Below are 27,371 nucleotides of genomic sequence, written 5' to 3'. Positions count from 1 at the left end.
AAATTAATCCAAAATGGTTAACTAAATAAATTTTCATGAAACTTTTATCAAACAGATAATATTATTACTGGGTTATAGAATCATCATACTAGAAAGGATTTTATGTAGATTACCAGAACGATACGATGACACAAGTGGAAGTATGATTCACCAGTATCGTTCTATGAATTAGTAAAACGTTTAAGGAAAGTTTTATGAAAATTTATTTAGTTGACCATTTTGAATCAATTTTGATATAGGGGAACCTGAGGTATAATGGTTATAGTTAGATTTTTTCAAGTTTTAAACATATTATAAATAAATCAACTTTGTTATATATTAAAATATTTTTTAAAGTATTTACTATAAGGAAAGTATTTACTATAAGGAGGTTTTACTGCTCCACAGAAAACTTGTCTATTTTAAAAAAATTAATATTGAACATTGCTTAAAAGTGACTTAGAACATATAATACTATATAAGTAAAAATATAATACAAGGTATACTGTTATTATATTGAACATAAATAAAAATGTTTAAGAAGATAACACAAATAAAATAATTCTCATCATTTTTATCTACACTTGCACATGAATCATAAACTCATTTTAAACATAAAATAACACCAGTGCACCATTATGCCTCGAGGTACATAAATTTACTTTAGATAATATAAAATATCACAGATAATCAATATATTTGTATAGATTTTACTAAAGTAACAAGAAAAGATTATATAATAAGATAAATGTACTTATGACAATAAAAAATAGAATTTTGTTATTGCTTACCTTATGCGAACATATCAAAGAATCTGTAACTCATTCGCGGACAATAAAGCGAACACATTAAACAATTTTTAGCAATTTTCAGGTAAAAATAATATGACAACTAATAACAATATATAATAAGATACATCTAACAGTAACTATTGTCTGACAATTCATTACATATTAGCATATCTGTAAAAAGATATCGAGTACATCCCATTATGGTTTCATTATCATCTAACCCCAGGTTCCCCTTCTCTTTCAGATAGGAAGAATAAATGAGGAGAAATATTACAGAAAGTACTCTCTCGCCGGAAAGCCTCCATTTTTGCTTTTGATCGCCGGATATTATTTTGGTATTTGGCCGTGTTATTTATCGGCCTGTCCATTGGCGATCTGATTCGTGGTTGGACCGTCGCCAAAATGGCAGCTTACGGCTTTCCGTCGGTTGTATTACGATTCCGAGAAGCACGATCCGACGAACGACGAATATCCATCCGCTAATACCGTCACGATACCGACGATTGAGTCGTTCAAAGCTCGCCATTAGTTCGGGGAAACAAATCGGCCGGCTCGCCAAAATCTACTGACTGTCAAAACTTTGTTTTCGCTATCATCCTCTAAGCGCGTAAATAATTGTGTAAAATAAGGAATAAGAATTAATTTCTTGGAATTTGACAAGTGCAAATATTGAAATTACAAATTTTGAAACTACAATTTTTGTTTACGTGATTTTTTTACTGTTCGAAACAAAATTCAGGACAAAATTCAATTCATAATCTTTATATCTAATAATTCCTACATAACGCAAAAATGAAAATTTTACAACCCTTAAACGCCTCACTACAGGAACAACATAATTTGCTTGCTTCTACCGTTTCGTTCTTTAACGTCTAATGTTTCGATCAAAAAAATTTTTTTATAATATTTTATTTGTATAAAAGTTTATAAGCACACACAAATTGAGTTAGATATAACTTAAGTTAATTATAACTTTTATAGAAATAACATATAAAAATTCAAATTGCTTGCAAAAGCATTGAAAAAAAACGGGGGAATTAGCCGTAAAGGTATTTAAGAATTAATCATAAATTTTCGCTGTAATTATGTAATTATACATTCATAATTAAGATATTTTAAACTTTGCAGATCTTACTTAAAATGGATTTCAATCGACCGAATCGATCGAGACCAAAGACTGGCGAACAAAGACGTGACCCCGTTTTTCCCCCGAAGTCCCCCTCGCGACTAAATATTTCGTAGGCGTGGCGCGACGTCGAACGAAATGCTAAATCACGGATGTGGAGAGAGGAAGCAAGACGGAGGGTCACGAGAAAGTTAGAGAAACGTCGGAATTTATATAGACACCCTCTAAAGAGCTTTCGTCCGTCACAACAAACACGTCGCGGCGCATCCAACGCGGCCATCTATCACGCGCACCTCCGAATGAGTGAGCCGCATTAATTTACATCGCGAAGCCGTCGATACTAATTCAGCCAGCGAAAAGAACATCAGTCTAAACTCTAACTGGTTCACTGTGGATTTATGTAAATCTGTATTCATAGATCGATCCACGATCAATCCTTATTTCAGACGAATCAAGTTTGAATCAAAGTTTGAACAATTAAATTAGATTTATTTAATTGTATGCTGACGATGAGGTAATATTTTTCATAATAAATAATTATTTACAGAATTTAAGATGATTATCAGAATCAGATTATTAAGATCTTTCTAAGATGCTTGTAAGCATCATATTATTAAATTGATTATCAATTTAATTTGTGATATTACTAGTCCTAGTTCTGTTAGAATTAAATTACCTTTTAATTAATACTGAAAATTAAATTCGGCGCGAAAATTAAATTCGCAGGACTGGATATAAATATTCAGATTCACATTGAATTACTTAAGCACTGAAAATACAGCTTGGCCATTTAGGGCTTTCATTTCTTATTTGTAAATTGAGAACTTCATTTATTTAATTGTGATTTGAGAAGCGTTTTTGAAATGATTAATTTGAATCTCAAATTGAATTCTTAAGTTGACTATGAATACCGTGGCTTTAATTTCGCAGCCGATATACGCAGAATATAGAACAAGAAAAATTCTGCCGAAGCGGGGAAACGTCTCTCCGGAGCGAGTTCTCGCGATTCGCATCTTCGGCTGCGTCGGAGGAAATATTTTTAAAAAAGCCGTTCTACTCTAGACTTCTTTTGCCCGCTTCGCTCTCTGCTTCCTTAGTCAGGAATGTACTTTTTAGGCTGCGAGGGTTCCACCTATTTTTGGCTGCGTCGTAACTCTGATCGCTGATTTTTCATCCTCGCTCCGGCTTCCGAGTTGCAAGAGCTTGAAAAATGTCGATACATCACATCCCCGACGTAACATTGCGTCTCGCGATTATTTTTAGCCGACGAAATATATTACTTTTATATAATTTATTTATTATTATTTATTATTATTATTATTTTTAGGTAGATATATTCGCTATTCAATGACATCTTACATTAAATCCTTCGAATATCTTATACACACACATATATATGTATATACTATATAATCTCAAATATCATGTATAAACAAATATATATATCTATATAATATCAAACATACTTTTAGAAAAAATATATATTTTTTTTTCTAAAATATATCTATTCCATAAAACAGAACTATTCTAGTTTTTTGGCTTTTATAAGAATCATTCTAAAACGACTACGTTACGATTACGTTATAATGAATTGGCCGTTTGCAATTAAAACATTTACTTGTATCCATTTATTCAGTAATATTTATCAGTATATCATTTGTGTAAATAAATATGAGCAAATAAATATGTGCGAATAAACGCTGCGATTGTAGAGAATGAAAAAGTAATAAGAAGTAATTTTATCAAACTTCGTAATTTATTTATTACTATATTTATTTTTTACTGTAACTAAATGTTTACTTAGTACTATTCAAAGAAATATGTATTTAAGATTTAGTAATTTTTTTTTCAGTGTATAAAAAAATGTAAGCAGTAAGATCAGGAGCATAGATTCTTGCATAACACATAATTGTATAAATTTTATGCATTGCAATAAAGAATATGAATATAAATGAATGAATGATGCATAAGACATAAGAAAATCAACCAATCAGTCTTTTATTTAATGGGAAGAAAGGAAATGGAGAATTTTGATTGGTCCATTTTATGCATTATATGCAAGACTATACTTCCGCCTTAAGTAAGCCAATTGGCTAATTATAATCGAAAACGTAAGGTAAGCAAATAAGCAAAAAATAAGCAAATAAAAATATTTGTTTACTGCTTATGTTTTTCTAATGTCACTAATTTAAACGGCGCTGAAACCCGTATTTGTTCATCTAAAAGAGATCGCATTTTTCTTCATTTTTTCTTTTGCCTTCTCATTTTCTTACGTATATCATTTCGCGTTTTTATGTAAATTTTTTTTATCGCATTTTTTTCTATATACCTCATTTACATTCCTAGAAAAATACGTTTCCCCAAAATTGCTATTCAGTCATCAGCCTCGTTCTTTCTTATGCGGATCTCACAACGCGCATGGAAGTCTTCCGTTTCATTTTCTCATATCCCTTCCTCCACAATCTGACCTATCTATTTTCTCGACTTCGTCCTCCTCTTCTCCGTGGGTGGAGACAAAGTGATAGTCGGGGACCAGTCATACTCGCCGCTGAAGGCGTTCCTCCGGCATGACACTATGAGCGATCGCACTGGAGGCTCTCTTCTTCAGACGGTTGGTAACATTCAGAGAAGATGAGTGAGTGAGTGAGTGAGAGAGAAAGAGAGAGAGAGAGAGAGAGAGAGAGAGAGAGAAAGAGAAAGAGGGGAGAAAGACGCTGCTGTGTCGACGTTGACTGGCGACATACGCGTACGAGGAACGTACGACATCGGCGGGATTCTCTTCTTCGTCGAACTTCGACCGATTCTCGCGCGGTCGAAGATTTTGTTCACGCGATACCGGTTCGCCTGATTGAATCGACAAATCGAGCGATCGATCGCGCGGATCATTCGCGGTGTTAACACGTGCGTCGCGCCGATACGTGGCTCGTGCGTATTGGTGTTGACTGAACAGTGGATGGGTGTCAACAATCGCGGTGGCTCCGCGCTTCGTACCTGGCAGCGAACTGGGAATTACAAGCGTTTCGAGTCTTCAGTTCGCGCGCGGACCTTCACCGGCGTCCAATGCGTTGAGAGGACGAACGGAGGTATGCGCGGTGCGGCGACGGTACCGCAACCGCCGCCGGTGCTGACGCCGGCATCCCAGTGCGTGACAGCGCAGCCGGGTTACTATATTTTGCACGGCAATGGCATCCAGAGTGGCAACGATGGCACCTGTGTCATCGGTGCGTTGGTACACGGCGGCGACGGCAATCCCAACGGCAATTCCTCGGTGACGCGATACGGTCGTTTCACGCCACCCGCGTCGCATCTGATGGACTTGAGTGGTCCACCGGATCATCAGCAACAGCAACAGCATCAACATCAACATCATGCTCTACCGTCCGGTTATCATCATCCGCATAACCAGGTCGCGGTAGAATACACCGACCTGACCCATATGATGTTCAAGAATCCGGATGAAACGCGGTATCACCATCACCATCCTCATCCCCATGATCATCATCCGGATACTAAAATTGTGCGGGATTTTCAACTGGGGGAGTATGACCGGCCGCTCCACTCAACGGACAACTCGTCCGAGTTTCTGTCGGATTACAGTAGGGACCACGAGCAGCAGAGTCTGTGCCTGACACCTTCTTCGCAGAGCGTGTACTCACCCAGTGGCGCTGACGAGATGGGTGCCCCCAGCTCCGTTCAATCGGTACAGGGCCAGGCGGGGTCTTATCATCACGTGGACGTTACAGAGTACAAATCGGACGTGGTCGAGGAAGGAATGGTCGATCATGTCGCGAGATACGGCTGTGAGCAGACCGCGGAGCTCGGCCACGTGACCGAGCCGTCGTCATCGACGACGGTGAAGGGTTACGGGGACAGAGAGGGCGGCATCAGGATGACTGTCAGGAGGAAGAGGCGGCATAGCGGCAACAACAACAACAACAGCAACAGCAGCAGCAGCTGCAACAGCAACGAATCCGACAGCGAGGCCACGACAGCCTCGACGACACGAACGAAGGTGCGTCGCAAGAACGACCAGGAGATTCAGAATCAAAGGACGATGGCGAACGTCCGTGAACGTCAGCGGACGCAAAGCTTGAACGAGGCGTTCTCTGCGCTTAGGAAGATTATACCGACTCTACCGAGTGACAAGCTCAGCAAGATCCAAACGCTCAAGCTCGCCGCTAGGTACATCGACTTCTTGTTCCACGTGCTCAAGACCAACACCGAAAACGCCGAGTGCGGCGAGAACGCAGGTAATTTCGATGAGCGTAGGCGTCCAAAAAAGGGTGACACGTAGATGTAAGGACGCGTGTATAGATACTTCCAGGTGTAAATTCGCGTGAGGAACTAAACGAGTGAGGAACTTGTACGAGTTGATACGGAAGATTTGAAGGAAATGCCCGAGAAGTATTCATTCTCTCGCTTCAAAACATGCAATGTTTTGATTTGATCCGATCGTGTTTGCAAGCACGAATGTCGCTATCTATGAAGCAAAACGTCGATTTAGAGTGCTTTCTCTTATCTTCTTTTTCCCAGTCAGAAATGATTGATCGAATCGACGTCGATTGAGTAGTGCTATTGACTACGATTTTTTTGACTAATTATTTCTAGTTATATCCACACAACATAGTTCTCCGAGAAACATCCTGGGGACATCTTTTAGAGAACTCTGTTGTGTGGATATATATTTTTCCACCACAATCTCGAAATTTTCGATCATAGTTTACACTCTGGGCCGTTGAAAGAAACAGCATATATTTTTTGGTTCCGGTCTACATAAAAATGGCTTAATATGGGTATTAACTAGTAACTTTTTATCGAATTATCTTAATTTCAGCTATGTATGTATTCCAAGAATGATGTACTAAATTGATACAATATGCATCAAAATGATTAATTAAATACATATATGTTTACACGTATCGCCGAAATTAAGATAATTCAATAGAAAGTTACTAGTTAGTACCCGTATTAAGTGCATGATGTAAACTAACAATTGTAAGCCAATCTGAAAAATTTCTTATACACTTGTGAAACCTTTAACAATAAGTTTTTACTATAATAAAAATTGAAAACTGCATTTTATTTATTTTTTACATATTGAAATCTGAATAAGAATTTTGAGAAAACGTGATATCGATGTGTTTTGTAAAAACTTTCATTGTTAACCGCTACAAGTGTACAAAAATTTTTTTCAGATGTGTATATATATGTATATATATGTATATATTATATCAGTGATCTCTTTTTCACGTATATCTAAATACACGTATCTCTAATATATACGTTCAAAATCATGATCTCTAATATATGTATAGTATATTTATAATTTATATAAAAAGAGGAGTGGGTTGTACGTGATATAGTTTCCGAATACATTTATGATTGTAAAAAAGATACGACTTTTGTATTCATACAATATTTTTTACAGCTGGACCTACGCTCGAACTGTGTGTATACTTCTTAATGGCTACGTTCATTGGCAGAAAATGCAGCTTTGCTATTGTTGTAAAATTCTTTAATATGATTGGTTTCTGCCTTTGGTTTCTTATGGATCTGATGCCCAATTTTTTCACTTCCAGATAAATTGCAAATAACCTTATCCAGGAGATATCTCCATTGTACTCTGGGAGATATCTCTTGGATAAAAAGTTATCTAGAGGAAATTGAGCATAAGTGTATAAGTCACAATCATAGTGAAGAATTTGTAACAGTTGCTAAACAGCTTTCTTCGCTGAACATAGCCAATACTTCCATCAACCTTTATTCATTCTCCACTTCGCTACATAGAACAAAAATACGTGCGTAATGTTTGAAATAAATGTAAGGGGAGAGAGGTATATGGGGATGAAAGATTAAAAATAGGAGATTATTTGGTGCCGACGTATTAAGACATTGGATTGTGTTTTATTCTTTTAGTACATGAAAAGAACGGTTTTGTTGGAGTACTTGAAAATTTAGTTAGATGCAGATCTGAAAATAATTTTGTTAGACTATCAAAATAATTATAAAGAACGCTCAAACATGAGAAACAATGAGAAAAAATGTTATAAAAAAATGTTGATATTCTAGCTTTTTTCTAAAATCATTTTGAGCGTCCATTTTGATAGTCTAACAAAATTATTTTCAGGTAATTGTATCTAGCTAAATTTTTACACACACAGAAAAATATTATCGTTTTATTATTAAGAAAAATGTTAAATAACTTTCTTTTTTTAAATAACGGTTATTTTAACAAAGAATTTTTTTTATAATAAAATATTCTTATCACAAATTTAAAAAAATGCATTATTACGTAAAACAAAAATTTATTTTCTTTTGAAAAATATAAAATTAATCAAAGAAGTGACTTTATACAATAAACAAATCGAATTTGTTTAAATTCAATTATCTTGAGTGAAATATTAAACTCACTGGAATTTAGAATACCTATAATATTTTGAATAAATTTGATTACGTATGATGAACCTATAAATATATTTATGGGATATATTATATAAACTTTTAAAATATTTAAAACAAGTAGGTATTACTTGCGTACGTATGTATTTTTCTATCTATAGATTCAGCAAAACTGTTTTTTCCGTGTAGATATCTCGCTGTCTTGCACCAAAAGGATGCTGCGAAGCTACGCTACCGATTGCACGTTGTCACGTTGTTTAGAAAGATGCTCGAGGATTGTCTCCGTCGGCACCTTCTCCGTAGGGTGGTAGGTACGTGTTTATAGCGGGTCGGGTGGCTCCCAGTTAATTAAACAGACTGCTGTCTTGGAGGATTTTTTCTCATAATTTACACGAGGTCGAAACGACGAGCCCGCGACGAGCACTCACGCCGTCGTTACTAAAGTGCCTCACTGAAGGAGCTTGCTTTCCCGTATTACGCGCGTCCGCGATTCACTGTTCTCATAATATTTATGGACCAGCGAGGATTAAATTCCTCGTACGGGCCTCCTGATTTTTAACGTTCGGAATAACAAACAAACGCGACATTTAACGGCTCTCCTACCGTCACTCGAAATTGTGGATACTCGAATCATCACTCGGGACAACGTTCTATGATGACATTAACATCTCGGGAGCATAAACACGTGAAATATATGTTTCAGCAATAAAAAGATAAAATTGTAGTAAATCATAATAATTTATTAAAATCTCTGTTAATCTCTGTAAGACATCTTTCTTTACTTATGACGCGATTATGACGAGATTTCGTAAATCGAGTAGTTGAATAATAATCATAATACTAATATCCATTTCCAGCAATATTAATCTCGGTTTAATTTACTCTTTATTCTTTTTTTTTCTTAGAACTAGAAAAAGATAAAAAGTAAGTTAAATCAAGATTAAAGTTAATTTATAACAGTAATAGAAACGGGCATAAATCTATTATTTCTCTTTCTTTTTTTAGTAACAATAATTTATATTACTAACTATTCTGATAACCATTTCGGTAAATGTACAGGAGACCCCGTCCACCTCAAAATGGTACAAAAATACACTGAATCGATACGTTTTCGCGTAAAAATAAAGCTTCAACAAGAAAAAAGTGTCACTCTGCTCCGCGAACTGAGTTCATTGCTAATGCAAGAATTTGTGTATTTAAAGCAGTGAATTTTTGTTTTTGAAACAATATTTTGTGTTTTTAAAGCACTGCATTTTTGTGTTTTTGAAGCAGTACTTTTGTGTTGAAACATATTATGTTACATATAAATATTAAAGCCTTTAATAAAATATATTAAATATATTGAAACATTAAATGTAAATGGTATAATGCAGAAGTGTTAATGGAAATATCAATGTTCACCTAATCTGAATAGTGTCGTCAATTTTAATGCTTAATAACTCGATTCGCGGAGCAGAGCGACACTTTTTTCTTGTCAAAGCTTTATTTTTACACGAAAACGTATCGATTCAGTGTATTTTTATGCCATTTTAAGATGAATGGAATCTCCTGTACATTTATCTATTCTGAATATAAATAATTACAGGGTGATGTGACAAAGTAAGTTAATGTCCGTTTCCACTAATGTAGATTAATTTTAATTTCAGTTCAACTTCTTCATTATTTTCTAATTTTTAGCGTATACTAGTCGTAAGGCCGAAAATTCATAAATTAAAATAATTGTTTAAGCAAAGGGATATCTGTATAAGTTGCAGCCTTGGCCATAAGTATAAAGCATCCCTAAAAATTTACGTAAACGCTCTATGTCTAATGAAAAAGGAATTAAGAATCAAAGGAAAGAATCATAATACGAATTATAATTCGTATTAGGCCAATGATGAATATATTACTCTGGTTCTGTTTTTATGATTGCGTTTCAATACCGAAAAAGATTTTCAGTATATCGTATGTGTATATAATAAATTCACTTTGAAATATTGAAGCACTAAAATCCGCTTTGACCGAAAATAGGCTTATTTCTCTTAATTAAATTAAAAATCAGTTTTATTAAAAAATAATATTTATTTTTTATAATAATTTAAAAATTTTATTATCTCTCTTTCTTTTAGTTTTTATAAGTATTCTTTTGAAGGAATACACGTTGAGGGAATAAATCGAAGGTGCTTTATACTCAAATAGCCAAGGCTGTATAATTACAGATGACCGAAGTAGAAATCGACTCGAAACGAATCGCGAACGACGGTATCTCGAATGAATGACTGAATGACGATTGAATTTTATTCGGACATCGTAATGCACAAATCTTCCTCGGTTCGTCCTTATCTCAGCTGAGCGACATAAACCACCCGGTGCACGCCGAATAGCGGGCACGCATTTGTAACTCGGCGTGACTAACGATACTCAGGCTGGTGCCGACGCCGATTGGTTCGTCGTTCCCGGTTCTCGCGACACAAATTTTGCGAGACGGATATATATATATATATATATATATACTCCGCACTTTCTTTTATTCGGCCTCTTCTCCTCGAGGTTTTCTCCTAGCGCAATACCACCGCTTCCCTTTTATTTTGTGGCACTGGCATTATATGCAGACAGAATTATCGTGTAACGATCCCCTTCGGCCTCTTCTTGCCCTTCGATTTCTTTCGTCTGCTCTTCTCCTCATACCTCACTCTTATATCTCTTTGTCGAAATAAAACTTTGCCGAAAGAATGATGTGGATCTTCCCAGAAACGAAATAAATATTGAAGAAATATAAAAAAGATGAATTTTGTTATTTATAATATGGAAGTCGAAACTGCTGGATAAACAGGAATATTTCCCTATCACGAAACAAATAATATTTAATAATATAAGGTTTATTTTATTTTCTCTGACCTTCTTAATGAAAAAAATTCGATGTGTCAGGTTGCAATTATATTAAACGACGATTATATTCTTTTAATCCTCTTAAAGAAGATGCTATACGATTGGTTGTGTATTGAGTAATAAGAAACGAAAAATATCTGTTTCAGTAGAGAAAGGTGCCCGGAGTGCGATTTTGGCTGCGAAGGAGATCGCGGCATCGCCGAGTAATTACATGGCACACGAGAGACTGTCGTACGCGTTTAGCGTCTGGAGAATGGAAGGCGATTGGAACAATACTACGTAGGCTATAGACTATAAGGCTAGGATAATTAGGAATAAAAATTTAGCGAGGTAAGATGGCGAGAAACCGGGAACATTCTCGAATCTAATTTGAGAATATTTTGTTCCTCTTGAGAGAAAGGATGTATACTCTATACCTGTATGCTTGCGAACACACGCGCACACACAATTAAGTACAGGATATTCTAGAAATTGTAATACAACAAGGAGATGATTCTTCCGTAAAAGTATAAGTCGAAAACATAGAGTAAACACGGTAAACACCACAATCTGCTAAGATTCACTAAATCTGACTATATGTTATTTTTATGACTGTGTTCCTCCATTTACTGTTCGTATTGAAAGCAAAAGTTCGTAACGCTACATTGAGAAAAAAAATTTGTTCAATGAACTAAACACATTTAGTTGTTTGCAGATTTGGTTAATTCAACAAATTTCATTTAATCGAATTTAACTGTGGTCTGCTTAACAAATTGTTCAATGTTAAGCGGACTAAAATTCAATTAAATAAAATTTGTTTAATCTTAAATTTAAGTAACTTAAAAATGAACAAAATTTAAATTAAGAAAAAAGAGTCGGCGTCATGATCTCGTTCAAGAAAAATCCGCTTAACAAACTGTTTAATGTTAATGCAAATGAAATAGCGCTGTGAACTTTTGTTCATGACTTAATACTGAAAATCTGCAGCATACATTACGTGCATTATAGATTTTCAACATTAACAGTAAATACAGTGAATATTAAAACACAGTCTGTATGTCAGTCTGGATTTGTTATATTAAAATAATGTAATCAGTTACGAGAATGTATTTATTTCATTAATTGAAAAATTATTAAAAATATCGATAAGAAAAATTTTTTTTTATATTTTTGATTCGTTTTGAAGAGATGAAGAAAACTTCTTTCCTACAATTTCCGGAATATCTTGTATATTTTTTTTAAGTTCGTTGTCTCTTGTCAAAGACGTGGTGACCTCTTCTGTCACAGATACGTAAATGATACAAAAATGTTAATGTAAAAATTGTGTGCGTATGTGTAGATATGTATATATTGGTTATAAATATATTTTTTTATGCTAAAGCAAGTTAAGCACATTAAAAGTAAATTATTTTTACTAATGAATTATTTTTACTAATGAATTTTTACCAATGAATTTTTACCAAAGAATTTTTATCAAAGAAAAATGATATATACAGAATGGAATATTTAATAACTTAAGATATTTTTATTATACATAAAATTACTGAAAAATTTTAAACAAAGGTTTCACAGTCGGGAGAAAATATACGAAATGAATTCTGTATATAGAAGTTTATCATAAAATATTTACATCGTTGATGTATTGTTTATAGATATTTTCTACTCACTCTTATAGCTACATGGTACACGAACGATTCAATCGCGTCATTAAAAGTAATGGAACAAAGTGCATGATTCAATTCTTTTTACGACTGAATTAGCAAACTAATAAAAAAAGTGTTTCTTCGTCGGAAATCCATACTGCAAATAAATTTCTGGCGTTATAAAACTACGTACATTCACTAATATCGGCGACTTTAGCCCGTATTCTGTAACTTTTAATGACAGTAACGATATCGTTACAATAGATCTGTTCGCGTTGCTTGAAATCTAAAAAAATTTCTTTACTTAAAATTAGATAAACATATATTCGGACGTTAAAGAGAGAGAAAACGAAGATGCTAAGTGAAAAGTGCAAGCAACGTGAAAGAGCTATTATCGTTGCGCAGGTTTTATACATATTATAAAAGAAGCTGCGCAATGACGATATAACGATATCGTTACTATCATAGACAAATTAAGATTTACAGAACAGTAGTCTCGCTACCTACATAATTAGGGAGCGATTGAGTCTCGTCCGTGTAACTTTTATGAAAGTATTAAAATAAGAGTAACAATCAATAGTTCATTTTACGAGATAAAATTAAAAAAAAATTTTTTTTTTTAAAGAAGTAACAAAAGCTTACGAAAAATTTTGTACTTTTTTTACACTATATTTTGTCTTTTGTCTTTTTTTATACTATATTTTGAGATATAAAATATAAATATCTCATAAAATATTCATTTTTCTATGACCTACCATAAATGCTTATTTGCGCACAGAATAATAAGATAAATTAGGTGATGTAAACAAAACACATAATTGTTTTAAAAAATGTATATTATAGATATTTAATTATAAATTGCAAATATATCTGTATAAAGATATTAAAAAAGGAAAAATGAATAATTTACAAGATACTTCATATTTTTCTTCCGAAACTATGAAACTTTTATTTAAAATATTTTCACGTTTATGTATTCCACACATAACAAAGATAGCTATTTCAAATCATCAAAATCCAATAAACCACACGGTATGAAATACCGCGTACGATTAAAATGTCCCTGCAGCATTACTCCCAGAGACTCTCGCTTAGTTTCTTTTTACGGGATCCATTATTTTCAGAATGAAGCTTTACAATACGAAGCACGGTAGATCCGAGGCACTCTGTGATTCCTGTGAATTGAAAGCAACTTGAGAAAGAGATGAAACTCGAACGTTCGCTCGTTAATCCATTTTTCCGTACAGCTTGATTTAAAGAAAGGAAATTGATCCGCGCCAAGAGTGCGATTCGAAGATCAGGAGAGCCAGCTCTCGACGGGATGATCTCGCATGCGGTGGATTATTGTCCCGCGGATTGGTCTTACGATCTGCGCGAGGTAATAACGCGCTCTTTCCGGCACGGCCTTTGAAACCCAATTCACGACAGTTAATTCTGTCCCGGCTGATTCCCGGCGACGCGGCATTCAGTCGCTCGCTCGCTCGTGGTAGCGTAGGCCAATAATTCACGTCTTCTCGTCGGACTATTAACAGTGCGACAACTCGGACGCCGATATGGCCGACGGCGGCAGCCGCAAAAGCGCGCGCTTATTAGCCCACGTTGTGCGTTATGCATCTGCATCAATCAGCAAAATTACATCTTGTAATTTCCCCTCCCCAACTTCTACTTCGTTCTCTTCGTTGGAATATTCGATAATCTCCAACTACCGTTAAGCTGTGATCAGACTTGAGATTGAGATTACATCGCTGCAAATTTATGTATATAAAAAGTGACTACAATACCTATATGTGTGATTAGTTTTCCGTGTAAAAATAATACACTGTATTTTTGCATTAAAAATGGATTTACACATTTTAAACGTATAATATAGTCATTTTTATAAGGAAAATTGATCATACACATATATTGTAGTCACTTTTTACACACTTGGATTTGCAGTGATTGGAATTTAACCAATCAGAAGAAAGAAAACTAATCTCAAGTTTAGTGACTTTTGCTTTGATTGGTTAAATTCCAATCTAATTTCAATCTCCAGTTTAATCACGGCTTTAAACCTATTCTACAACTGCGTAAGTGTAGTTGTAAGTGGTTGTAGTTGTAAGAATTGACCAATCACAGTCGAATATTCTACTTGTATTCGGCTGTGATTGGTGAATTCTTACAATTACGCTTACGTAATTATAGTATAGGCTTGACGCAAGCAACTTGGGCCAAACTTCTTTTCCCGAATCCGCTAGCTAGAGCGAAGCCGTCGATTTTACTCTCGGAACTATTTTGTTCGCGACGACGGACCGGTCGATCATCGTTGGGATTCCCCCGCGTCCATTTTCCGTTTTGACTACCTCTCGAGAGCGCGTTGCAGCCCGTTAACGGCGGATTTACGAGCGTTTACCCGGTCTGTCCAAACAATCTCTGCGCGGCGATTTATCGAGTCTCATAAGCTCGCCCTCGCGAGCGCTCTCGCTGCGAATTTTTGCCGATAAACCGACTCGAGTAAAACGCGAACGCCGAAAACGACTGAATGCCGCGAGTACCTCTCGTTTTATTCGGACGTAAAACATTTTAAATGCTATTCTAATAATCCGGGGCGAAATGCAACTACTTCCAATGCACAAGTTTCCGAAAATCTTCAGGCTTTATCGGCGTCTTTATCTTATGATGAAAAGATTTTGAACGCATATATCTCCTTAAATAAATTTTCATCGAAAAGGTGGACATTTAACAATAATTACCACACTGAGAAAAAAAATGTTTATTCGACTAAATTAATTTAGTTTGTCTTTATTTCTTTCGGTGGAGAATGTATGTATTTAAGTCACATATAATATGTTTGACTTAAATACATACATTGTTCATTGAAAGAAATAAAGATGGACTAAAAATTTAGTCGAACGAACAATTTTTTTGTCAGTGCATGTTTGTGCTCATCTATGAGATGCCAATCGCACATCCACGTTTAATAATCGCCGGACCATTCCTTAAAGAAATGGGAAGGAATTAACGAGTATTTCGGCGCCCATCGGTCGGGCACAATATTATTTTTTTCTACCGAGATGACAGTCGGGGCTCCCTCGTCGCGTAACGCATATAAAACAACCGCGGCGTGGCTCCGGTACTCGCGCGCGGCCGCACCGTGAATATTCCGAATGGCGTTAGTTATTTTAAACCGGTCAAAGCAAACTTTCGGTCGCGTTTTAAACCGCTTAACGAAGACGCGCCGCATCGAAGAGCCGTCCTCCTCCTTTTCCCCTCGCTCTCTCGAGCCTTATCGCGACAGTGAATCTTCGCGAAAAAAAATCTTGCGATCGAGAGGCATCAGAGAAAGAGGCGCGCGATTCGGTCGAGCGGATCTCATACGAACGAGACTTGCGTCGCGTTAAAATATACATTCTCTCTTTTAACTTAATCGTAACATTTCCGAATTGATAATATATCGTTGCATTGATAGAAAAGTGACATATCTCAAAATTGGTAACTTTTCAGTACATTTTTAAAATTCTGATGAATTGGTACATTTTAATTGGAACAGTGAATGTACGTATCTTTATTTTTTTCCATATTATATCTTTTAATTATATGTATTCAATTATATGCATTCTTTAAAATCCTATTTATCATTAGTTTTTCAAATTTAAACATTGCATCTAATGCTAATTTTTTACTTTCAATTATATGTATTTAATTATATTCTTAAAAATTGTGTCATGAGTTTTCCAAATTCGAGCGACTAATACTAATTTTTTTACTTTCAATTAAATGCATTTAATTATATGTCTTCTTTAAAACTATGTCATGAATTTTTTTTTTAATTTCAACATGCAATCCTAATGCTAATTTTTTATTTGTGTCATTTTTCTATCAATGCGATATTTTTAGAGTCGCGAAACGGCTCTAAAAATATGTTAATATATATAAGGTAACAGTACGGATTATGAGGAGGTGATCGCGAAATATATTACGAACGAAGAAATATCACGAGTTCGCCAAATTGTCATTAATATTGTTATCTCATTCGCGTACCTTCCACGTCCCCCTTTTCTCCCTATGTTCCACGATTAACTGAGATCTAGCGGACGCTAGTCCGGAGTTCGCGCGATTAGCACCGGCCGGGTCTCCTCGCTATTCCGCTAACGTTAATTGGCCCGGTAAAAACATTTATCTACGTTTCGGTCGGCGACAGTCCTGAGAGAATCTCGACAGCGGGTCCAACAGCGCTGCTCTCCTCCGTGCCTTACTTTTTATTCGTTGCGCAATGTGCCGGTGCCGACCATAAATCTCTTTGAATTCAATTAGCCAAGACACATCCGAGACGTTCGGCGTCCCCTTCGCCCCTCCGGCAGGGTCTTTTTGGGCACCCCCGTCCGATGACGCTCCTCGCAGAGCTGCAAAAACAAACCTGATGCGTCCGTCCTCGTCGACGGGACGAACGTCGCCCGATCTAAGGCCGGAGTTGACCGTTAAAAATCCGTCTTGCAGTCGTTGAATAATCCGTATATATATATCCAGAATTATAATTTACTGATTTATTCAGCAGATTGCTCCATTCGAGAGGTCGGAACTTTGCAGCTTTAACAAACAAAATGTTGAGAGGCTGAGAGAGACTTTCGATCTTAATTTCCTGAGAGAGCGTCCGCTTGAGATTCTGCCAACTCGATCAAGCCCGACAATTTTTCGAACGTTTCCCTCGAGGAACCTGATGGTTCCCTCGGGACGGTCCCGGCTTCTCCTACTGCATCCTATGTATCCGTGGCATGGCGGCGGCAAAAGAAAAACGACGAGAATGACCATGACAGCTGCTTCGCTTCGCGGGAGCCTTAGACAACGAGCCGTGCAGCGACGCATGGATCCAAGGACGATCCGAAAGAGCTCTCTCAAACCCCGTTTCTCTCGCGTTGGTATATCATTGCTGGTATCCCCAAAAATAATTTTCACGAGCGAGCGAACGAGCGAAGACTCATCTGTCAGGGCGCTGACAAAATGTTCACCGTGTATCTACAAAACAATGTTTTGAGGATCCAATCGTCGAAAATGTGATTGACATCGTCGCACCGGCGATTGCAAAGATTTTAGATTTTTCGCGGGAATAATTCCAGACGTGTCTTGTAGGTTTTCTTTTTATATATAGATATAATTACTTAAAAAGGGAAGAAAACGATAATTTGAAAAAATTTATCGCTATTGTGTTTAACTGCCTCGAGGAAAGGCTTCACCTAGCTTTCAGGTAACAATTTCGTGTATTATTGTTAGTACGAGAAAGATGTCGTTTAAAAGGAAGAAGGGATAATTTAAAGAAACTGCTTATATAGATTTAATTATATCGAGAAAAAGCTCCGCGCGTAGCTTCCAGACAACGGTTCCATGTACTTGTATTAGTAATGGACTACTGCTGATTGTATCAATTTAACTGTCTTTCTCTGAGGAAAGGCTATTATTCGGGTAACAATCTCGTGTAGCTTTGCCAAACGAATTAGAGATTTGTATAAAGCAGCCATTTTGTTATTTCTCGAGATTTTCTTCAGCTTTACCGCGGTTCTCGTTTGCCGAATCTCCGTTTAATATGAAACAAAATACATGTTAAAGTACAACGAGCGTTAAAATATAATATAATATAGATAAAACGACGAAAAATACGATATGTAGATCACATCTCTTGACCGCGTAAGCGACAAGATTCGGAGAGTAGCAGTGTGACTCCGTTTCTCGAAGGTCTCGCAAAATGACCGCCGCTGATTTGTGCAAAAACCGTATTCAGTCGCTCGACAAAGGTATACGAAACTGTTGCTTTGCGTATATTTTAAATATGAATGTAACACAGAGCTATAATTTACGACTTTACGAGAAACGCAGGAAGGAAGCGATCCCGCCTGGCTCGTTCGTATCACGCAGCTCTTTGCTGTAATATAGAGATATACATTTATTTGCGTTGCGACGTTACATAAGCAGTTACATTTATTTTCGTTTCAAAATAAGAATGCTGTGAATTCACGTAGGCTCTCTTCTGCGGTTCAGTTCGAACGTATGTTTTCTTACGATTCGGTGAAACTGACACCACGTGGCCGGATAAATGCAATAATTTATTCATCCTGTGGTATATTGACGCGAACCGGCGAGTGCTGTGTATCACGCATTATCACGATTGGTGCGAAAGGTTCGTCGTTTCTCTCGAGAAATTCTCGCATCAGATAAAGTTGGAAGACCGAAAACTTTTTGACTCGGAGATTGAACAAATTCTCTCGAGATGAAAAAAAGAAAGGCTGGGATCTTATTTCGATTTTGCGAATGCATTTTTAATTTTATTTGAGAAGCACGATGAATCTCCCGCACCAAATGTAATATGCATCTTTCCCTGCTTCTGTATATACGCGTTACATATCATGTAACACGATCGTAGATAAGCGCTTTGTAAATAATCTTTCGATTTTTAACGAAGACTTTAAGCGAGACGACATCTCACTATCCATTCCCTTGACTCGATGCTACTTGTATTTTGCTTATTTATCCGGGCGACCTTTTTGCTCGCGCATTTTTAATGTACAATATTTTTATACTGTTGCGATTATTGCAGAAATATAGAAAGGAGTTATAAGAAACTAAGCGACAACAACAAATAATAAAGGAACAATGAATAAGTATGTACATATGTATTTCTATCTTTTTAAATATTAACCTACTTTTTTATCTTACACAGGACATTCTAGAGGCGACTAATTACAGATTATATAACGATTTATTGATAGAGTATTTGATATAAATTTTGGTTTATTTTTAAACGGTTTTTCTTTAAATGACGAATCAAAATATACGATAAAAATTTCGAGTCATATTTTTATAAATATTAAAAATGTCTGTAAGCTTAAAAGTCTTTTGAGTGTTTAAAAAAATTTTTTCTTTACATAATACATTTTATATTATTATATTTTGATTCACAGACAAATAATATTAATGATATTGCTTTTGAAAGTTCAAATATTTTAAATATATTTTAGATATTGAAACATTTTTAAAAGAGTCATCCCAATTATTCAGAACTTTCAGATTTTTCGGGATTTCGAAGAATTTCTGACTTCATAACATTCGAAGATTTCATTATATGAAAACTTGAGAAAATCGAGCGAGATCATTGAATTCCATAAAATTAATCATAATTTAAAAGTTCTCTATTATCAATTTTTTATTATCATTTATTTAAGTCGACACTTACAGGAAGCAAGAATTAGCTCAAGACCGATAAAGCTATCTTTGAAGCGACATTAATGCAGAGATTTGAGACGACGCAGGAAATTATTGACCTTCAGCTATTTCACAATAAGCACGGCTTATTGTGGCGGGTAAAATGGACGATTACGCGAGGACTTAACGCGACAGCAAATCTCTTGCCTTGAACGCTCGTGATGTCAGACGTGTGTAACGAGCACGTCTCGCGAAACGTACAAGTGCCGGCGGGATCGTAAATCAAGGAAGGGGGGGTCCAGCGATTGTGGGAAAGGAGATGCATCCGCGGTTACGTGCGAATGAGACGGAGATGAGTGAGCGAGGAGGACAGGAGGACGGAAGAGCTGATAAATAATTTACCGAACGCCGCCCGGCGACGCCGGCGGCCCTAATGGATTATAGACATGCCAGTGCAAATATTATTGCAAGCTAACGGAATCGTACAGTGACGCCCAGCGCGGTGCCATTGGTCTAAAGCCGTGTCATCTCGATACGCCCGCGTCGTCTGCTCCAATCGGAATGGGATGCTGGGCTCCTCTCGCCACTGTACCCTCGGATCCAGAGATGCCCGAAGCGCGAGAATGTTGAATTACCAAGCAATTTTGTAATCGTTACTCGTGCTCACCACTACTCTTCCTGTGTTTCTATCGCATTCCAAATTTATCGTAAACTGAATTTTCAGATTTCTTGTCTTTTATCTCGATTTGACTATATTTCATTCTTGCTAAAGGAGTCTTTCTAAACAGTAGAGGAAGGTCACCGATACTGACATAGGTCTTCTAAAGCAACATCCCTTTATTTCTTAGAAATTAACCTTTGCACCTTATTAATACTAATAAAAACGTGATCTGTTAGCTAATTAAACAAGTACAAATTCATAATTCATATATTTGTGGCTTATTTCTAATCAGCTAAAAACAAATTCTATGAATCCGAGAAGAAAATTCTTACGGTGTTTTTTTGCAAATTGCGTAATTAAAATAATAGTGACTGTATTATTGACAATATTATGTCATTTTAAATGTTTATAGTTTCATAAATTAGTTTTCTTTACAGAATAGGATATATCTTTATTTATAGAATAGGAATGTTGGCATTATTGCCTATTATGTCAGTTTTGGAGCTCATTTTGTCAGACGCTCATTTTTGCATAACTTACGAAAAACTTAATTATTGCAAAAATGTAAACAGTATTATAAAAACTGCTTATACTGTCTGATAGAAGACACTTTTTAGTTTGTATTTATGTTTTTGAAGTTGTATTTTTACCTTTTGTTTAAGAAATATTATTTAAAAACAAAAGTGGTATGTCGGTATCGATGACCTTCCCCTAATATAACATCAATAATATAATTTCACATTTAACAGTATAATTATTATGTACATATATGGTATATTAGTTGTTACATTTATTATTGAGTGTGAAATTATAATATTGTTATGTTATTGTTAGTAGATATTTACTGAATTAAGAAAAGTTAAAAATATAAATTGAAAAATCTTTTCAATTCTTTTCTTAATTCTCAAATATTAAAAAATTTTAATATCTTTCGTATGGAAAGATAACCATATCAGTTCTAAATAATCGGCGGACAAAGATTCAGGAGACTACAAATAAAATACGCATCTAAATATTTTACAGTGAAACATTTTATCGCCGAATGTAACATCATTAATTAAGGCCGATATTCATAATCAGTTCTTATTTCAAGTCATCGTCTTAAGTAATGTTCTAAAGATATTAATACTGGTTTGTGATTGATTTGACATCTTAATAAAACTGTCTTAAGATCCGACTATGAATGTCGGCCTACGTGCACGTATGTGAGTATTTTCAAACAAATTACTTCTGTTTCTTCATTAAAGCTAATTTAATTTCTAGAGTCCGACCGAAACTTTTGCCAAAACTGAACCGAAACACTCGGCTACATGTCAATTTCAACCGAAACTGAAACCAAAATTAAAAAATAAGAATCCTATAAAGACCATATATATAAACATGCCCATATATATCATATACTTTTTCTTCATAATTAATATCAATTTATTGAAATAATAATTACACATACTGAAATTAATATTTATAAAGAAGAGCTATATGGTTTCAATCGAAACTGACATGTAATGAGTGTTCATTTTTAGTTTCGGTAAAAGTTTTGGTCGGACTCTATTAATTTCATTAATCTCCTTAATCTAATTGCGTTGATAAAAATTTTTTAGTATTACTTATTTCATTGTCTTTAATGAATATAGATCTCAGTTCCTTCTGGCACAAAGGACAACTAGGATTATTACTGCAGTATAAGGCTCCACGTATGCGTCTGCGTTTTGTACCGTCATCCGACCTACAACGGCGTGTATACGCAATGGCAAGGTACAAAAAGCAGCAGCGTACGTAACGCGATGACATTAAACATCAGAACTCGTAAAAGCGGCTCACTCTGGTATAATCGGCGTCTGGAGCCGCTGAAAGGATTTCCATCGGCCTCACGCGTTCGTAAATAAAGCGTCACTGGGTGCGCGGTGGGTCCGCTCTATGTTTAGTTTAGGCGGTTTCTCAGATTTCCAGGATCACCATGAAAAGAGAAAGTGCATCAGAGAGAAAGAGAAAAGGTCAGGTTTTCCATTACCACTGCTGTCGAATTACTCCACGCTCGCAATTCCAATCCGATTTCCATTGTCCTGATAAGAAAATAAATCGTGATAAGTGTCTTATTTCTGAATCACAATATTAATGATGAAAAAATACGAAAGTAACCTTAACTTCACTTTTCGTAATTTTAATAATCTACTTTTTACTTTTGTATTCTGAGCTTCTTGCAAGTCAATAAATCTGATTCTTCGGAAGTTTTTTGAAAAAACTGCATTCAACATATGTATTTATTTACTTATTTTTTATGTACATAACACTTTTTTTGATGGGACATTTTTAAATAAAGTTCAATTAGTCGACTATTAATTTGGAGTAAAAATTAAAAATCAGGTTATGCATATAATTTTTTACTATGTATTATAATATTATAATATAAAATCATATAGCTGCAACAGACAAACATTCGACGGGAGAAGAGAATGGCGGCCGAAGGTGTTACGGGTGTCGCCAGCATAAACATCTGTTCCCTGTCTTTTCCTACTGAATCACCACGATTTCTGTCACTCCTTTCGTTTTCTCCGGGATGATGAATCGCCTGTCGTTAGTGGCTGCCACGCGGTTCGTGCATCCCCCTTACATGCGTTCCTCAGCATGTATATGTATTTATATCTGAATAGAACTGAATTCTCTCGATAGCGCGCATTTATTCAGTTTTACCGCCGATAGTAAACCGTTCCATGGCTGAATTATAATTCTCTTTCTCTTTTCTACGGACTTTTCTATGGACTCGGTGATTACTTGGGGAATCATTGTGTCAATTCCAGTACGAGTTCGCGATAAAGTGACCACGTGGATTGAGAGACGTTGTCGCGGATGGAAATAGAAGCGTGAAAAATTCACCGCGGGAAGTCGATGCTTATGTCTTCAGCGAATTATCCTTCAAAGTTTCTTTATTAAAAAAATAAAAAATATACGTAACGTTCTATGATATATATAGGATTCGTACAGAGCATAATGATATATATAATATGTATAGAATATGAAATATGTAGAATAAATGAATATGACTATTAGTTTCATCATTGCTCCAAAAAAAATTAGAGTTCAATAATTTCAACCAAATATTTAGGTAATATAACCAAACATAATTTTATCTTCATAAATATTTATTATTTAGTAAGTATTACCGTTGGTAATATCGTTTGGTACACTGAGAAAAAAATATCCTAAATTTCAATAAAAATTTATTTGAATAGTACCAATTAAATATTTATTAAATATAAAAATATATTTATTTGGTACAAAAAACATTAATTTGATTTAACAATCACTTCTTTTTATTAAGTAAATATTTATTTATTGTAAGTAAATGTTTAGTTGGTAGTATTCAAATAAATATTTATTTAAATTTAGGCTATTTCTTTCTCAGTGTAATACTTACTAAATATTTGTGAATGTAAAATTATGTTTAATTATATTACCTGAACATTTGGTTGAAATTATTTCACTCAACATTTGGTAGCTATAACCAGACACTTTTTCCAATGTAGTGTCGACAAAAGTCTAGGTTTATCATCGTGCGGTTATGTTTTTTTTCATGATATTTAAATATATCTTGTAGAAAATGTCATGTACTTAATATACTTCTACATGATATATTATTTTTTTGTTAGTATCTTTGGGTAAAAGAAAATAAGGTACCTTATTGTGCCACTCCTTTTAGCAATATGGCACAACATGATGTATTAGTTGTTTAAATAGATATTTTTACCCGAACATGTCCGACGAATCTGTAATCCAAAAGTAATAAATTTAGATCTCAGCGAATACCAACTAATAGTAACATAACTATGTTAATTAAAATTTCCAACTCAACAATATATAACTGTTGCAATGCCTTACATGTGTTATATTAGTTATTTTGTTAAGTGGAAAGTTATATAACATATATGTTACTGCTAGTTATTTGGCGCAATATTTGCTGTGGATATAAATAAAAATCATTTGGCATAAAAAGTACTTACTCGCTTAATATATGATGAGATCAGGTACATAATGTCTCGTGAAAATTTATAATTGTTATTTATTTTTCTGGACTGAAATTTATAATTGTCTCGTTTTTCAAGACGCGACAAGGCGCGGCTTGTTAAATTGACAAATCAGGTCGCGCCGGCTCTTAGTCATGATAAATCATTGCCGCGGTACAAGTAATTTTTACCGTAACGTTCCACTCCGTTCTCCCGAAACTCGAAAAAGTATCAGCACCGCGACATGGACACGACGCGGCCGCTGGCAGCTCATTAAGCCGCGTAATGAGGTCGTCCCTACAGTTAATTATCCCAGAGACGGTTTTCAATGGTTGTGCTCCCGTTCCCTTTTCTCTCTCTCTTTCTTCTTTTTTTCTTTCCTGTTGCGATCGCATCTTGTTCCACCCACTGGGGACCGAGAGCGTAAAATGATTCCACGAACCATTCCGACCCGATTGACGACACCCTAAATCACCCTCGCGGGAGAGTCCTCATTTTCCTCGTTTCCGGTATCAAACGGACATGTAAAAGCTATGGCCGAACTGGAAGTCAGATTATCGATAGCGATGTTAGCAGCGGTGTAAATTTTGTAAACACTTCGAGACGCACTTTGATTCGACGAGACTCTGATTCATAACGGCTGCAAATTAATCCACCACCAGCAATGTTGCACTGAGAAGAAAGTTTAGTAGTAGTTATCAAATATTGAGTGAAATAATTTCAATTAAATGTTTTAGTTAATGTAACCAAAAATAATTTTATTTTTCTAAATATGTAGTAATTATTATTAAACGCTTAGTTATATTATATATATTTGGTAATTCGTACTATTTCTAAATATTTAAAAGTAAAATTTTTTTAGTTATATTAACTGGACATTTGATTGAAATTATTTCACTCAACATTTGGTAGCTATATATTACCAGACTCTTTTTTCGGTGTGAACTTTAAGAATGTATGGGTTACAAAACGTTGTTAAAACTATAAAAATTTCATAAATTGTTCTATTATTACGCCTGAATATTTATGTATAAAATTTGAGTACAATTCTCGTATTGGTTTAAAAATTAATTAATTTTTTTGTTAGTCTTGATTTTTATGTAAAATCGCATTTTATATAATATATACAAATACTTATTTGCAAATTTGATTGGAAAGTAGCATTAAGAATTAAATCAAATTTTAAACATATGTATATGTTGATCAAATAATAATAACTATTCGTGCGAAAGTTTATTTGGATTCATTTATTCGTTTAACAGTTATTGATTTAAAACTGCAGGAAAATATAGTCATTTTACTGCATAAAATCATTATAAATCAAATTATTTGTTTTGCAGTAGGTTTCAGGACACAAATTAATTGGATCAAAATTTTTGGCTGATATTAACTTATTTTGATTATTCTTATATGATAACAAAACTCGTTATTAATCTTTACTAAAAATCTGTACTGAAGTTCAAAAACTCAGGCTGTGGACGAAGGATGAAATTTTCAAATCACTGATTGGAGAATTAATTTTACGAAACGACAAAAACGTCGAGAAGTTCTCTACGAAGTGCTAGTAATTTGGTATTTTTCTTAATTAATTTCTCCCATAAAGCATATATGTTTTATACTGGAAACCGTTTCGGGCACGAAGAGCGCATTCTATTTTGAGATACATAAATTTACAGGGAAAATGCGATAACCACCGCATCTGTCTCCGTTAGTTCAATAACTTCGGCTGTCCATTTTCTCGGCTCTGGAAACGACCGCCAAAAGCGATCTCAATAAACGCGTATCACAGATATATACGTGCCTAGCATCCTGCGGCGGACATGTGCATCTTATTTACGCAGGATTCGAAGCGAAACCGAGTGTCCTGGCGCCTCCGTTAATGATTTACACGTCAAGGGGGCGGACGCGTTGCCGACGCGGAAGGGTGTTCCAGCTGAGGGTGGAGATTACAGATGCGGTTTCTCGACGGTGAAGCGGCTGGCCTACTTCCTTGTTATTACGCGGTCGAATAAATTGCTGTTTGCTTCTTTTGCGGGATGTTTTCCCGGATTAAAGCGGATCATACGGACGCGACGATGGGATACAAAATAACATCACGTCCGCGACATGTGCCGGCCGGTTCGCTGCTGGCGTAAGAAAGATGAATCGGCTGCCAGATAAAAGCGGAGTTGGGCGTCGACAGACATTAAAACGGGATATTAAGATAATAAAATTTAATTAATATTAACCCCTGTTAAATGTTTGTGTTATATAAATTTCGCGTTTGACTCAAGTTAAATATTTAATAATTAAATATTTAATAAAATATTTAAAAATTATAAGGTGATAAAGGCATAAAAATTAAAGTATGGTCTGTATACACTGAAAAAAAATACATCAATTTAAAAAAATACTTGTTTGAATAGAGTTCTAGATAAATATTTATTAAATGTAAACATATATTTATTTGATATCAAAACCGTTAATTTAACTATTATTTTTATTTAATTTAACTATTATTGAATAAATATATATTACTGTAAGTAAATATTTACTTAGTATTATTCAAAGAAGTACGTATTAAGATTTAGTAAAGTCTTTTTCAGTAAAAAGAGTATCTAGGAAAAATTATTTGAAAAGTTATTAAATGCTGCATCGCACTCAATTTAAAATATATAATTGTCCCATATATATTTCTAAGGTATCAGAACAATGAAGTTTACTAATAAAGTTTGACACGAAACGTATATAGATAAATCACGGGAGGGGGGGGGG

General features: G+C 35.1%; 2 protein-coding genes across 3 annotated transcripts; both read left to right on the top strand.

Annotated features, from left to right (window-relative positions):
* The first annotated feature begins 4,832 nt into the window (after window positions 1-4,832).
* Window positions 4,833-11,689, top strand: Twi (twist). Of its 2 annotated transcripts, none has more exons than XM_018448186.1 (2): window positions 4,833-6,146; window positions 11,313-11,689. In XM_018448186.1, exons 1-2 carry the CDS (start codon window positions 4,850-4,852, stop codon window positions 11,444-11,446), a joined length of 1,431 nt encoding a protein of 476 aa, XP_018303688.1. In that variant the 5' UTR covers window positions 4,833-4,849; the 3' UTR covers window positions 11,447-11,689. The 2 variants fall into 2 exon arrangements, with proteins under 2 accessions (XP_018303688.1, XP_018303687.1); XM_018448185.1 differs by having other exon boundaries at window positions 11,310-11,689.
* A 2,082-nt stretch (window positions 11,690-13,771) lies between these two features.
* On the top strand, window positions 13,772-19,400 carry LOC108722868 (uncharacterized). Its single transcript, XM_018448214.1, has 2 exons — window positions 13,772-14,163; window positions 17,320-19,400. Exons 1-2 carry the CDS (start codon window positions 14,107-14,109, stop codon window positions 17,794-17,796), a joined length of 534 nt encoding a protein of 177 aa, XP_018303716.1. The 5' UTR covers window positions 13,772-14,106; the 3' UTR covers window positions 17,797-19,400.
* Window positions 19,401-27,371: the final 7,971 nt, after the last annotated feature.

This window comes from Mycetomoellerius zeteki, unplaced genomic scaffold (assembly GCF_001594055.1).
Source record: "Mycetomoellerius zeteki isolate Tzet28-1 unplaced genomic scaffold, Tzet1.0 scaffold220, whole genome shotgun sequence".
NCBI classification, from domain to species: domain Eukaryota; kingdom Metazoa; phylum Arthropoda; class Insecta; order Hymenoptera; family Formicidae; genus Mycetomoellerius; species Mycetomoellerius zeteki.
Note: the sequence above shows the minus strand (reverse complement) of the source record. Positions and strands in the feature narration are given on the sequence as shown.

Bases quoted from the DNA above. Each gene is read 5' to 3' on its own strand.
- Twi (XM_018448185.1), top strand. From the start codon at position 4,850: ATGGGTGTCAACAATCGCGGTGGCTCCGCGCTTCGTACCTGGCAGCGA. The intron at 6,147-11,309 runs GTAATTTCGATG...TATCTGTTTCAG, and splicing joins CGAGTGCGGCGAGAACGCAG to TAGAGAAAGGTGCCCGGAGT.
- LOC108722868 (XM_018448214.1), top strand. From the start codon at position 14,107: ATGATCTCGCATGCGGTGGATTATTGTCCCGCGGATTGGTCTTACGAT. The intron at 14,164-17,319 runs GTAATAACGCGC...TTTATTCAGCAG, and splicing joins GGTCTTACGATCTGCGCGAG to ATTGCTCCATTCGAGAGGTC.